Here is a 13,802-nt window from a genome sequence, read left to right as displayed (position 1 = left end):
ATAATTTGTTGTTCTCTTAGGGAACAATTCCGAGGTAAACATAATTCGCTTCTGCGTTTGCATTTTCATTCCGTGACGCGATCGGTTGATCGCGTTGTAAATTCGTGTCTCGAAAGCAATTACTTACGCACGATCGATGTACCTTGACGAGCGTAACGGAAGGTTTTTCTCTTTTATTACTGGTTTAGATTAATTTAACGCGCTTGCGTGCGATTTGAATTGTTTCATTTTTGTAAAAGTTCTCGAGGGGTTTACGCGATAACGTTGAAATTGCTGCTTGTTCATTGTTGAAGCAAATGAGTTTTTACTAATTGATTAGTAACGGGTATTTTTAATTCCATATGTACGCGTATGAAAATTTATTATAGCCAGTGTTTAAAAACTATCGAATATTTTGCTTTCCTTACTTTTGAGGTAGAATAATAATTTCGCAAACATCTGAAGACGCAAAGTCCATAAAAACGAAGATATGTAACGTATTATTCATGGTATTGAAATTCTGCTTGATAACAGTAATGATTTGAAGCCATTTTTCGGTGCAGATAAATGTCTTCTCTTTGCATGTATCGATAATAATAAAGTAAAAGTATTTTCGTACATTAAAGTTACACATCAAACGAATATATTGTCATTTTCAATAAGACATCTTCGTGTTTTATTATAATTACTATTATTTATAATTAATCAAAGTAACGTGACAAAATTGTTCGCGATTTTTCAACGTCCCTGTGTAATTATTTTTCTATCCAAATAAAAGTGAAGATTTGACCAAAAAAGAAACGAGTTTGTACATCCAACGATTGTAAAACGGGAAAAGCAATGTTTGAAAGTTCGTCATCTTGACAGACAAGGTAGTCGCAGGATTTCCAAATCGCGAGCGCGAAATAAAAAGGAGAAACCTCGAAGGTATTAACCGTATCATGTCGGAGAGCAATAGTCACGGTTGTCTGCTATTTGTTGGAATATTTTTCAGCCGTTAAATCAGGCAATTACGACTTATCGTTCGAACGATAAAGGTCGTTGCGAAACGGACGACTCTCTCGGGAGATTTAAAGGTGTACGACCTACGATTTTCACTTGAAACCAGCGCGACTCTTTAAAAGCGCCAGAGAAAGGACCAAACTCGTAAAGCTATGAGAACCTTGTACGTTCGTAAATCATTGTTTAATCGCCGCGCGACTGTAAACAGAGAGACGAGTGATTACGCAAATAAAATGATCTTTCGTTTGGTCTAAGAATTTGCAGATGCCTCGTTCATTCACGATTCTGCTCCATTCATTGGTAACCCTAGCGATCTTTCATTTTCGTTCCGTAAAATTGGCAGAGCTGTTGCAATTATTATAAAAACCGTGTTGTAAGAGTGCTGCGTTACAAGAAAGTTGCACTGCGTACAATTTGCAAACGTGCGCCACCTTTCACGCGATAATTCCCAACAAAGTTCGCCGCAGCGGGAAAAACTAAAAGAAGAAAGCCAGGTTTCGCATCTGCCAATGAAACCGCCGCGAGATCACACGTGTCCGAGTGAAAACGTCGTAAAGGTTTTGTCGGAAGGTGTCGTAGAGGAGCCTGGCGTTAAGCGCGAATATTCACGGCGAACGAAAGCGAACGAGATGGAAGAAACCAGCACGGCTGTATACGTACACCTATCATGGGCGCACTTTTACTTTCTCTGTCCCGCGCGGCTGGTAAAAGCCGAAAGGAGTCCGCTTTCCCTCTCGTCCTGTCTCTCGCGTAGTCTCTAAACCTGGCCGCTCTCAAAACTCCTTTGTGACTCACACTTTCGACGAACCGTGTCCCGCGATAACTCGCGTATCTGATACAACCGTGGTCCAGCCAGTGAAACGGGTTCTAGGCGAGGATCATTTGAAAGCCAACTATTAGAGCTCGATCTTATAGGAAATCGTAGCAACCGTATAGATCTCTGTTATTTTTTTTATATATTTGCTATTATTTTTTCTATTTTTTAATAAATATATATTAGTGAACGTTAATATTTCTAGAATATTGGTGTTAATTTGGAAGGTATTATACGATACACGGTATTTAAATATTTTTTTAAATATCGCCTTTGATCTTGTGTTTACGTATTTGGTTCTCGTCGAGGTGCAATTAAAATGTACAGCGAGATGGGACAGATTTCTCACTGTCGTTATGTCATCAGGTCCAAACAATCACAAGGAAAAACACGCGGGAATGCTTTACATTACATTTCCGCCTCGGCTTCTTATGCCCACAGGTGCGCGATAATTGCACTCGCTGGTGAATTGCACATTTCTATTACCTTGAACCGACTAATTGCTCGTTTTGTAACACCGTGTCCATCTTACTTCACGATTTCTGTTTCGTGACGAAAAATTTGTACAACTACCGAGACCTCGGCTTAGAAACCGCGGTTCCATACCTACGAAAATGTCAATGGGTAGCGTCATCATATTTCGAAAGTGGAACTTTCCAAGTTTTATATAATTTTTTTGGCTATTTACCTGGGCTTCGAACAGTTGCGAGGAAACGATCGACTGAGATTAATCGTAGACTGGTTTCGAGTAACTTCGAAGAGATATAAAAAGTCAATCGATTGTGACACTGAACTGGTAAACAGAACACCTAATTTATCGACAGGTATCAGGGGGTCCTACGCGACATGCTTTGACGTGAAAAGACATTAATTTACGAGAAATACATATTTAAACGATACACGATTTTAACGTATGTCGTAAAATCGACGATTGTTCTAGAAAACTGCAGTCATTCCTTATTATAAAGAGCATACTTTCACCTACAGAAAAACGTGGAAACGTTAACACTGATTTTTCTTATCTCAATCATTTTTCGCGACAGTATGCTCCATAAATATCTCAATACAGTAATTAATGTCGATAGAATAATTCTATTTGTCAACGTACACGGCCCTTTCGTCGTGTATCTGTCAAACGTGGGTCTAAGCGTGTATTAGTGCCACGCGCCGCGCCAAGAATCGATGAGACTTGTCAGTATACGTGTCGTGAGATTGCAAAATGTAGAGTGTTTCCTTGAGCATTCCATATCTGTCCTAAGGTAGCAACTTTATTATGTAGAATGGCTGTTGGTGCTAAACTAGTAGCAATAAATCATTCTGATACCACTAATGTCATTAAACTTGTTATATACATATGACAAAACTGCAGTTTACCCAACAGAACATTCTAAATCATACTTCGAAGTTGTTTCACGTCAGCATTGATAGCTGGTGAAATTTGGTAAAGCTGAAAATCACTGGAACGATTTATCATAGGTGTATACGAAGACATTTCGAACCTTCGAAGGATGTTATCTACCGTAATTAAAAAAAATATCAGACACTATGACCAACCGTGTTACGATCCTTTCACAATATAACCGAGTGACTGGACAGAGAGAAAAAATAAAATGACCAATAGCTCAGGCTGATTTTAAATTCAAATCTCTTTCAATCTATCTTCGCGCTAAGAGGAAACATAACCGATAAACGCTGTAACATATATCACGAATAAGGATCATCGTTTAGGAAAATAAACAGTGGTGTGATCGTAAACTCTCGTGTTACGGTGCGGTTACGTCAGACGTCCACAAGTATGGCAACAAATTAAATCGCTGGCATTTCAATCGACTTTTGATCGGCATTTTCTAGGGACAATCTGGTTTGGACTTGTTGCACGTCGAGAAACGGTTACATTCAATCTCCTGCCTATCATTAGTTCCCTAACTTCTCTCTTTCGTGCAATTAATACCACAGGAAACGTACTCGGGGACAGGAAGAAGCATCGAGATCACGTAATGCGAATCGGAGCGGAGCACTGACCTTGCTGGGCTCCATACTTCGTGAGACGTTTGCCACGCGAAACTCTTCCACGTGAAATACTATTACTTACATGAATAATGTAAAGAATTCCCGTTGCCACTTGCAAGTAATCTGTGTACGTAATTCATTGCACGAGATATTCGTTAATACGCATTTCTAGCCATTGCATACTGGCAAGTTGACTTGTAGATCTTGATGCTAATAGTGGCTCGTGTATAAGCAGTATGAAACTGTAGCACCTCCTATTTTCATATGCTACTATCGATAACGTTTAATCTAACGTGTCCTTTTTTTTCTTTAATTCTTCCTTTGTATTTGTACAATGCATAATCCTTAAGATTAATGTTAGTAACCATATTCCTTAGCTTATGAAAAAGCTACAAAAATCTTTGCGTCGAATCATGCAGCATACCTACTAATTTCCACCACGAACCGTTACTGCTTAATACTTATATAATCGATTTTTTTTTAATAAGACTGATGAACAGAGTTATTTAAAAGATATGCAAGTAACAAGTTCACAGATTATCAGCCAACGTATACTATGACGCTTGTTTAAGTCGAAATTTGTCAGCAAATGTTTATCTATTTTCGCAACAGCATCAAGATGAAAAAAATACGAAACGTTGATTAAAATCAGATATCTTCGAAGATATATACATGTTTAGGCTACGTTAGATTAAACTTGAACCAATAACTGGTTATTACGTAGCGAATTACTTCAAGTAAATAATTAATTATTCACTTGTTCATTTAAAACTCGGTATTTTCTTGTTTCACAGAAAGCATATGCATTTCCTACATAACAGTAATAATTATAATTGCTCCAATTGTTGTCTATTAATCCCATTTTGCCTCTACAATTACTGTTAATAACACAGTCCAGCAAACAAATAACAATAGTTGTCGCGGTAAAACGAATAATTAGTGTTTCCGTAACCGCTGTACGTGTCCCCAAGCAATATATCCTGACTTGGTACTTAAAATTTACAAATCACGCTAGATGTCTCTTCGAACCGACGTTCGAATTAATTTCCTCGTTACAGTCGAAACGTTTACTATTGGAGAATAGTTACGGGATCGAGAACACTGCTCTAATATCCATCGAAATATACTAATAACTAATATCGAAATAACTTGCTTGTCCAATATAATTCTAAGCTCACGGTTGCAAGGCGAAGGTTTCAGAAGACAAAGACAATTCGTGGGAGAGTCGGGGTCACTAGACGCTACGTCCGTCTATATACACCATAGCGTGTTCACATACACCATAAAGAGGAGAAGAAACGCAGAAACGCCAAGAAGCAAGGATCGTTCTATCTAGAACAGTGGTTCCCAATCTCGTTTCGCTGTGGGACCCAGAACGATAGATACTTCGTGAACGTTCATCAAATTTAACTAGAACTAATTTAACTAACAGTTTATTCCGCAGTATCAACTTGAAATGAACTAAGTGATGTGAAATAATACCGACAACAAATCGTCACGACTCTTATCGTCGTTCATAGCCGTCGATAGCAACGTATGTTTTACTATATGTTTCACAGTGACTGTACCGATAATTTCACGAGTGCGTATGGAATATGCAAGTTAACTATTCAGAGATACATTTGAATATAAAAGCGTGAAGGTTACTCGCATTTATATATTTATATTCAGCGCAGCCTTAAGGTATATGAAAATAAAATGCATTTTAGGTATAGAACTTTAGATTACTACATTGAAGTTAAAAATGAAGCGCGAGCGAATAGAAGAACCAGAAATTAAGTTCTCTTCTTTGGAAGAAACGAGAAGTTCTTTAACAATAGAGCAATAAAATTGCTTAATAGATGGTGAAGAATTGCGCTGAATGAAACTTGATTCTAAACTTTCTAAAAAAATTAGAGAAAACTGTCTCGAGAGACTAACCCAATTCATATTCATTGTGCCTATTACTCTTCACTTTTACATTCGTTTGTCAAGTAGTTAATACATATATATGTATACAAGGAACGCCGTGTGCAACGCGCGTGTGTCTAAAATAAGAATTAGCCAGGAGCCAGCATCCAACCGAAAAGTCTCGAGAATTAACGTCGTAACTGACACTGACACATTGCCCTTAACGATATAAAAAATTCGTCTCTCAATGGAGGGGACGAGGAGAAGAGACCACAGAAAAAGAGCAGAAAGGAGAAAAACAAAGAACCCCGAGGCGTGCATATGAGAGACGCGTCACAGAATGACTAACAATGCTCTTAATCTGCTACGTATGCTTGGACCATTGAAAGATAGTGGATGGATTCACTCGCTCCATCAGCCCAACGCTTGCACTATCTTCCACTCCTCTCTCAGCTTTTAGGCTTGGTCTAGACAAACAGGTTTTTTAACTCACGATTCTATCTTTGTCCCTTTCTCTCTCAGTCGATAAAAAAGGGACGTATCGTGCGCCAAAAACTCGCTTGTCCATATCGAGGGCCAGTAGTGGCACTCTGCCTCGAACTTACTAATCAATCGGTACACTTTGTATGGACAAAATGTTCGGCTTCGAGTGTGACTCTAGAAGCAAAAAATAGAACGACAGCAAGAGGCAACGAAGTCGCGTTTGAAACTTTGTTTTCGAATGAAATTACTTTCAGAATCTAATTCCACTAATGCGAGAGCACGACGCCGTAACTACAGTGCAGCTGCGCGCGCATATCCGCGTTGCACGAACTTATGGGATCCTCTTGCTTAGGCGTCGAACGCGTGAAGGATCTTCACAGTTGTTTCGCTTAAGAACAAAGCCTTGATGATTTTTATCTTATATCGCATCATAGAATCGCTCTTTTTGTTTCAAGCCGTCCATGGTCGAGCGGTTTGTGTATTCAAGAATTCTGACTTCACGATGCACATGGGTTATCACCCGTAATCCTAAGTAGGGATATCCCCACCAGCTGTTCACTCCCACAGTTCGTACACCATATCTCAATGGCGCGAGTATACGTGGGTACGTAAGTACATGTGCAGCCTTATCTCCGAAGGAGAGAGGAGAGGAAGGTTGCGGATACAGTTAACTAGCGGCACTTTGATCCACAAATGTATGTACCACGTGTTCGAGTTTCCAGCCAGTCGTGATTGCGATTACAATTTAATCTTTATATTGCAATCAGGTAGAACGACGCATCAATGAATGAACTGAAGGGCTTCGAGAATGACCACGTTAACTAACGCTTCTTACTAAATTAAACTGCAATGATTTCAATTGGTGTGAATTTTACTTTGTTCTACCACCAAGTAAACTAGCCGAGCGAACCCTTTAACTACGAAAGAGGCCAGTCTGTAGAACCCACGAGTCGCAGCTCTCAAAGTAGTTGTCAATCGAACATCGAAGCCCCGAAAGAGTACAACTGCCGCGCTCAATTGTCGACTGTGACCAAGCGTTTATCTGTGTGCGTATTTATCTCCGCGCAGCGCGGAAGAAAGAGTAACTTTATATACTGGGGACCGACAAGCTGCGGGTCCAAGTCCAGCGTTAGACACAAACGAACCACCAGTCACGGTTCCGTCTGCCGCCGCGGAGAGGGTCCAAAAGAGAACGGTGCGTCGTACCGGGAGAGACGTGACGAGCAGTTGCCAGCTGGTAGCCGGTCTACGTGGATCGTACCAGCTCGGTGCCGCATTGGACGCGTGTGTGTCGTTCGTTTCTTCTTTTTCCTTCTTCTCTCCGTGCATACGCAGCGCGTGCACACGCAGAGGCGATTCGCGTGCCGACGAACGTGCGCTGCGTGGCTGACACTCGTCGAGAACAGCGAAGAACAGCAAACTGCACCGCCGCGCTGGTACCACCAAGATGAGCAACAGTCGTCGTTGACGAGCGCGTCAGTTTTCAATTAAACCGACGCCCCAGCGAGCGTTCTCCACGTCACGCTACGCTCCGATGAGAGCGTGCCTCCGTGACACAGGATGTCGTCGGTGTTCTCGAAACTAATCAACAAGACGTCCACCAAATACGGTATCAACCAGAATCTGTTGACCCAGGGTGTGTTCGGCGTCGCTACCACGCTCTACCTCCTAAAGGTCAGCTACCCGTTGGTGTTGTACTGTATAAGTCAATACCAGAAGAAAAAGAAGCAGTGGAAGGTTGTCCCAGTGGCGAACGGGTACAAGAAAGATGTTATTGACGTTAAGAAAGATAAGCAGGACAGGAAGCCCGCCAAGATTGGCAAGCTCAAAGTGGGCCTCGACAAAGAGTTCTTTAAACGCCTGATCTCGCTGCTGAAGATAATGATCCCCGGATGGAGATCACGGGAAGTCGGTTTGTTGACCTGCACGACTTTGGCGCTTCTGGCAAGGACATTCTTATCGGTTTATGTGGCTACCTTGGAGGGTCAAATTGTGGAGAGGATCGTGTTGAAGGATGTTCACGGGTTCACGATGATGATCATGAGATGGTTCGGAATTGCATTCCCCGCGACTTTTGTCAACTCTGCTATCCGATACTTGGAGGGACAACTGGCTATTAGCTTTAGGTACTTGCGTAAACGATGCCTCGGTTCATCGTTCCTCTGGCGTTCGAAATCGTGGCTTTTGATCTGATAATGTCGCGGTATTCGCTTGCAAAGGGTGCAACGGTATAGTTTTTACCGCGTGCGGTGCATGACACTGCCTCGCAGATGTCCCATTAAGGACCTTGACCTATTACGGACCAACGTTGCGTCAACGCAACATCTAATTTGCAGTTTCTTTTGCAGTCGATCTGCAACGATGAATAAAATTTCCATTAACGAATCGAATTGACCGAATGAAATGTAAATCAAATGTTATCGTTTTCTCTCTCAACGTTGATCCTTAACGCGAAACGAAAATTCGAGATCACTTGATTATGCGTCGTAATAGCCAGGCGATTTTCGGTAATTACGGTAAAACGAAGTCGCGACGTTTCGCATTAAAATGATAAAGGTCACGTTTTACCGTTACGCGAAGATATATGTTAACAGCTCGCGAACGAGTGGACAAAAATTCTTATTTGTTTTTAAAGAGGACGTTTGGTGGAGCACGCTTACAAGATGTATCTGAGTCAACAAACCTACTATAGAGTGTCCGCATTGGACAGCAGACTTGGATGTGCCGAACAAAGACTGACAGATGACCTGTCTGAACTGGCCAATTCTATGGCGCATTTGTATTCAAGTTTAACCAAACCATTGTTAGATTGTTGTCTAGTGGGAATTGCACTTTTCTCATTCTCCTCGAAAATGGGATCGAGAAGGCTATATGGTAATACAATTAGCAAGCCATCGAACATACGAATAAGAATGATTTGAAAGGCAAATTAAGGTATGCGATGATAAGTATCAGAGTTTCATTTACATTTTTTTATAGGACCGATGCTGGCGTTTATTGTACTTGCTTCGACGGCTCAGATTCTACGAATAGCTTCCCCTAAATTTGGCCAATTAGTAGCTGAGGAGGCATCAAGACTTGGAAGATTACGAGAGGCTCATTCCCGCATCAGTGCCCATGCAGAAGAGATTGCATTCTACGGTGGTCATGCCACAGAGCATAAATATTTGACCACCGCTTACAAATCTCTTGTTTCACACTTAAAGAGAGTGTTGGCTTTAAAATTCTGGTATGTCATGCTAGAACAATTTCTTATGAAATACGTGTGGTCTGGCACTGGTCTTTTTGTTATCGCCATGCCTCTTCTTTATAATACAGTTACATCAAGAATTGAAGATAACAGGGATGGTATGTAGAAATTAAAATATATCATTATTCTGCAACAAGTAAGGTACTGATGAACTTATTTGTTCATAACTAGATGAAGTGAGCGAAAGAACTAGATACTTGACAACTTCTAAGAATTTGTTGATCTCCGGTGCAGATGCTGTTGAAAGACTTATGCTGTCATACAAAGTAAATTTTATCAAACATGACATGTAAAATAGTCTATAAAATAGTATGTTTTACCATTAATTGTACTTATTATATAGGAATTGGTAGCGTTAGCTGGTTACACGGCACGAGTCAACGAGATGTTAGATATATTCAAAGACGCGGCGTTATGTAAATATAAAAGGAATATCGTTAATAGCTTATCGAAAGAACCAAACGATACGAATAACTATGCTTTAAAAGATATCATTGAAATGAAGGATGGCGCACCCGTGATAAAAGGTAATCTTCTGCAAACATGTGAGATAATAATATTTTCGGCATACTTCGTCGATTACTAATGCGTAAACAACGCGCGTTACAGGAATCGTGAGTGAAAGTACAGATGGCAAAATAAGTTTAATCGACGTACCAATTGTTACGCCAAACTGTGAAATTATTGTACCTAGGATAACTATTCATGTAAGTACCATCACAGCTATGCAACATTAGAACAATTCAAATGACGAATTACACGTAACTATCAAGTTGAAAAGAACGTCTGGCTGTTCTATTAGGAAACACTAAATTATCACGTAGTAAATCTTCTAACGCTGACTATTTTCTTCGTGCAGATAAAACCAGGTGATCATACGATAATTACTGGCCCCAATGGCTGTGGGAAAAGTTCTCTGTTCCGCATAATCTCCGGTTTATGGCCAGTATACGGAGGCACCTTAATAAGACCAGCAGAAAGTTACTCCGCTAAACGGAAAAGACCCGCCTTGTTCTATATCCCCCAAAGACCTTACATGACCATCAGCTGTTTGCGTGACCAAATCATGTACCCTTCTGAATCGCAAATAGAAGACTGCTCCGACGAGGAACTCTGGAAACTGTTGGACGAGGTCGATTTACGAAGTATAGTGGAAAGAGAGTCAGAGGGCCTCGACACTTTCGGTGATTGGGACGCGACGTTGTCCGGTGGCGAAAAACAAAGACTCGCGATGACGCGTTTGTTTTATCACGCGCCCCAGTACGCGTTGCTGGACGAGTGCACCAGCGCGATCAACCTCGACGCCGAAGGTGCGATCTACGAGGCTGCCAAGAGGAGAGGCATCACCCTGTTGACCATCACGCATCGCGTGGCTTCCCTCACCAAGTATCACAAATTGCTGTTACGCTTCGACGGTGAAGGCGGCTGGACTTTTGGACCGTTGGACGCGGAAAATGCAACAACGAATCTAACGAACCAGGCGGAGGAACAAACCGAGCAAGTGAAAGGAGGCCACTATCAGATGTTACAAGTACGTTCACGCGGCTTTTTTTTCTTCTCTTTCTCTTTAGTACCACTTCGATGTATGAAACTAACAACTGTGTTGCGAAGAGAGCGCGTTTCGATAATCCGTTATGATGATGAGTTCGTCTCTCGTTTCTGTTCGCAGGAGCTCCACGATATGCAAGCAGAGGAGACGAAAATTGGGACTAGTTGAAATGGAGGAGAGGAACAAACTATTTTGTATTTTCCTAGTGAATTCATCGTAGAAATTTGTTGACCATACTCGCGTCTTGTACAGTGGTCCACAACTGGTTTGGAGTAAATACCCTATTTTTGTATGAACGAACGTTGCTATTTAATGATATAATATAAATAAATGTTGTTTGAATACTTTCCTGCTGTCTCGATATCTTTTTCCTTCGATATTTGTTCTTATAATAAAATCGATAAAATCATCGTTATTTTTCAATGTTTGTTTCAACTTGTAAGGATGATAAACTAAAATTGGTGTTGTACGTGAAAAATGATTGATAACGTAGAAGTGTAAATGTTTATGCGATAAAAAAAAAACGAAATGAAATAACCGAACGCGTGTTGCAATTTTGTAATTTTTTTATCTAGCGAAGTACCCATTTTCAAACAGCAAAAGATGTGAATCTAGATTAAGAGCGTATAAATTGAATAGATTAAAAAAATTGCTATCTAGGTATACACTGCCAGTCATTAATATTCATCAGGATACTGAAAAACATAGCTATTTAGAGTATTTAAGCCATTAAACGCGTCTTTATCGTTCTACAACTCTTTTTTCGTTGCGAAGATTGCAATCAAAGTGCAACTCAAAGGGGCCACGAATAAAAATATAAAATTTCCTCGTTATTCCATTGAAAGTATGTCTTTAATTTTGCTGATAAGTACGTAATTATTTTTCAATGTTACTGATAAATTCTTTAATAAATTATTAACCAAACACTTTCATTAAGAGTGCAGAAAACAAAGTACAGTGTACATTTCTGATGTATTTATTAGAATTAATCAATTGTACTCTGGTACTTATGACTGGCAATATGTTATCGTCGCACGTGATGGTAATTTTCGAAATAACTTAAGTGCAAAAGTCCAGACAATACAAATAAATTCACAGTTGATAATCTCCACACTATCAGTTCGATCGGCGATGGAAATACCTTCCTTATCGACCTGTAAGTACTAAACCTCACCGTCAGATTATGAATGCCGAACAATATTACTGTTCCAAACTGTCCGCACGATTTAATCTCTGCTCTGGTCAAGAATACTTTTATCAAGTTTATCTCCAAGAATCTTTCCAGTAGTAAACAGATATACCGCACGGGAAAATTCCAATACCAACACACCAAGGCCGATCAAAAATGAAACGAAATAGAATACACGATTACGTAAATGGAAAGGCGACGAGCAGAGTGAAATATTGTAAAGAAATACGAGAAGAAAGTGAAAGAGGAACGAGGGACAAGAACGGGACGGATGGTGTCCCGATTAAAAGTCGAATCGCGGATTAAACTTCCTGTCGGGACGGCGCGGCAGCTGCTGCCAGTGGTGTGCTCTGGCGCGCACATTAATTTGTGCCGGGCAAAAATTTAATTACGTGTGTTTCTTTGTTTTGAAGGGCCAGCAAAGGCGGCGGGGGCGATATGCCAGGGGAGGGAAGACCCACAATTTCCGATGAGCTTACCTCTGGGAAACCCTGCAAACGCCAAACGTCGATACGCCCGCGAGCAGCCATCTTGAGGGGTTGTATACCTATCTGCGACGCTTGGGCTAATGCTTTAAAGCAATTCCGGGATACTGCCGCAATTAGACGCGACTTTTCTTCCTTCGCGTTGTTACAGGTACGCGAAACAGAGGCTGGTCTCCTCCCCTTGTCATTTGTCTCAGAAGTTTTCGATATTACGACATATCGAATTGTCAGACCGGTTTAAAGGGGGCTAGTTTGTTGTTTAACGCTTTCCTTGATATATTCCACATTCTACGGGTTCAAAGGTATTTTGTTAAAAGAAAATGTTACATTAGATGCAGGAATGAGACACTGAATTACAACTGTAAGTCCAATTGGAAACTTTAAGCTTCATACGACTTTAGATTTGATCTCTCCATTTTAGACTTTAACATTAGATTAGGAATATAATCTATAGTTTTTGTTATAGCATTAATTAAGCCCCTGCGATATGGTACGTAATATTATCACATCAGTAGAATCAAATTCTAATATTCTAGAACTATAGTATTATATGTACTTAAAGTAATCCACCAGAATGAGACACTCTCACGATCACCTAACATTAGACCACAGACAAACTTCTTTTAATATTATCTTCTGTTCTAGATAAGAAGATTAACCAATCAATCGATCCTCTCCCATCACAGATCCAAAACCTCGAGTTACTTTAATAACCAACGCTAAAACACCCATTTCCAGCCTGGTATTCTGTTTACTCAAGAACCGACGATCATTCGTGACTATTCTTAGCCTAGACAGCAGTCGCAAGCGGCAATTATGCCATGAAGACATCTCCAGTCGCGGTGTCCAGTTTCGTATTTCAGGGAAGGGTTGAAGGAGAACGCAAGCTCCGTTCGCATCTGTCCTGGCTGGCCAGCTAAGAAAATAAGGCGAGAACCAGCGGGACGATTAGCGAGACGTAGCCTCGTTCGTAACAGTTTCCTCGAGGATTAAAACCATGTCCACTTTCCGACGCGCACCCTCTCCTCGCTCCTCGTCGTTCTCGTCGACGGAACAGCCGATTGAATTACACGCGGCGCGTGCCAGCCGGCCGCCACCGTTACCGCATACACGCCGAGGAAGATCTTCGCAGGAATAAAGAACGTAATAAG

General features: G+C 40.8%; 1 protein-coding gene across 1 annotated transcript; it reads left to right on the top strand.

Annotated features, from left to right (window-relative positions):
• Positions 1-7,561: 7,561 nt before the first annotated feature.
• Abcd (ATP binding cassette subfamily D) lies at positions 7,562-11,326 on the top strand. The gene is made up of 8 exons (XM_076905440.1): positions 7,562-8,304; positions 8,814-9,052; positions 9,158-9,526; positions 9,600-9,694; positions 9,772-9,955; positions 10,038-10,135; positions 10,288-10,959; positions 11,098-11,326. The coding sequence occupies exons 1-8, from the start codon at positions 7,739-7,741 to the stop codon at positions 11,143-11,145; spliced, it is 2,271 nt and encodes a 756-aa protein (XP_076761555.1). The 5' UTR covers positions 7,562-7,738; the 3' UTR covers positions 11,146-11,326.
• The last annotated feature ends 2,476 nt before the right edge of the window (positions 11,327-13,802 follow it).

Source organism: Xylocopa sonorina, chromosome 12, assembly GCF_050948175.1.
Source record: "Xylocopa sonorina isolate GNS202 chromosome 12, iyXylSono1_principal, whole genome shotgun sequence".
Lineage (NCBI taxonomy): Eukaryota > Metazoa > Arthropoda > Insecta > Hymenoptera > Apidae > Xylocopa > Xylocopa sonorina.
Note: the sequence above shows the minus strand (reverse complement) of the source record. Positions and strands in the feature narration are given on the sequence as shown.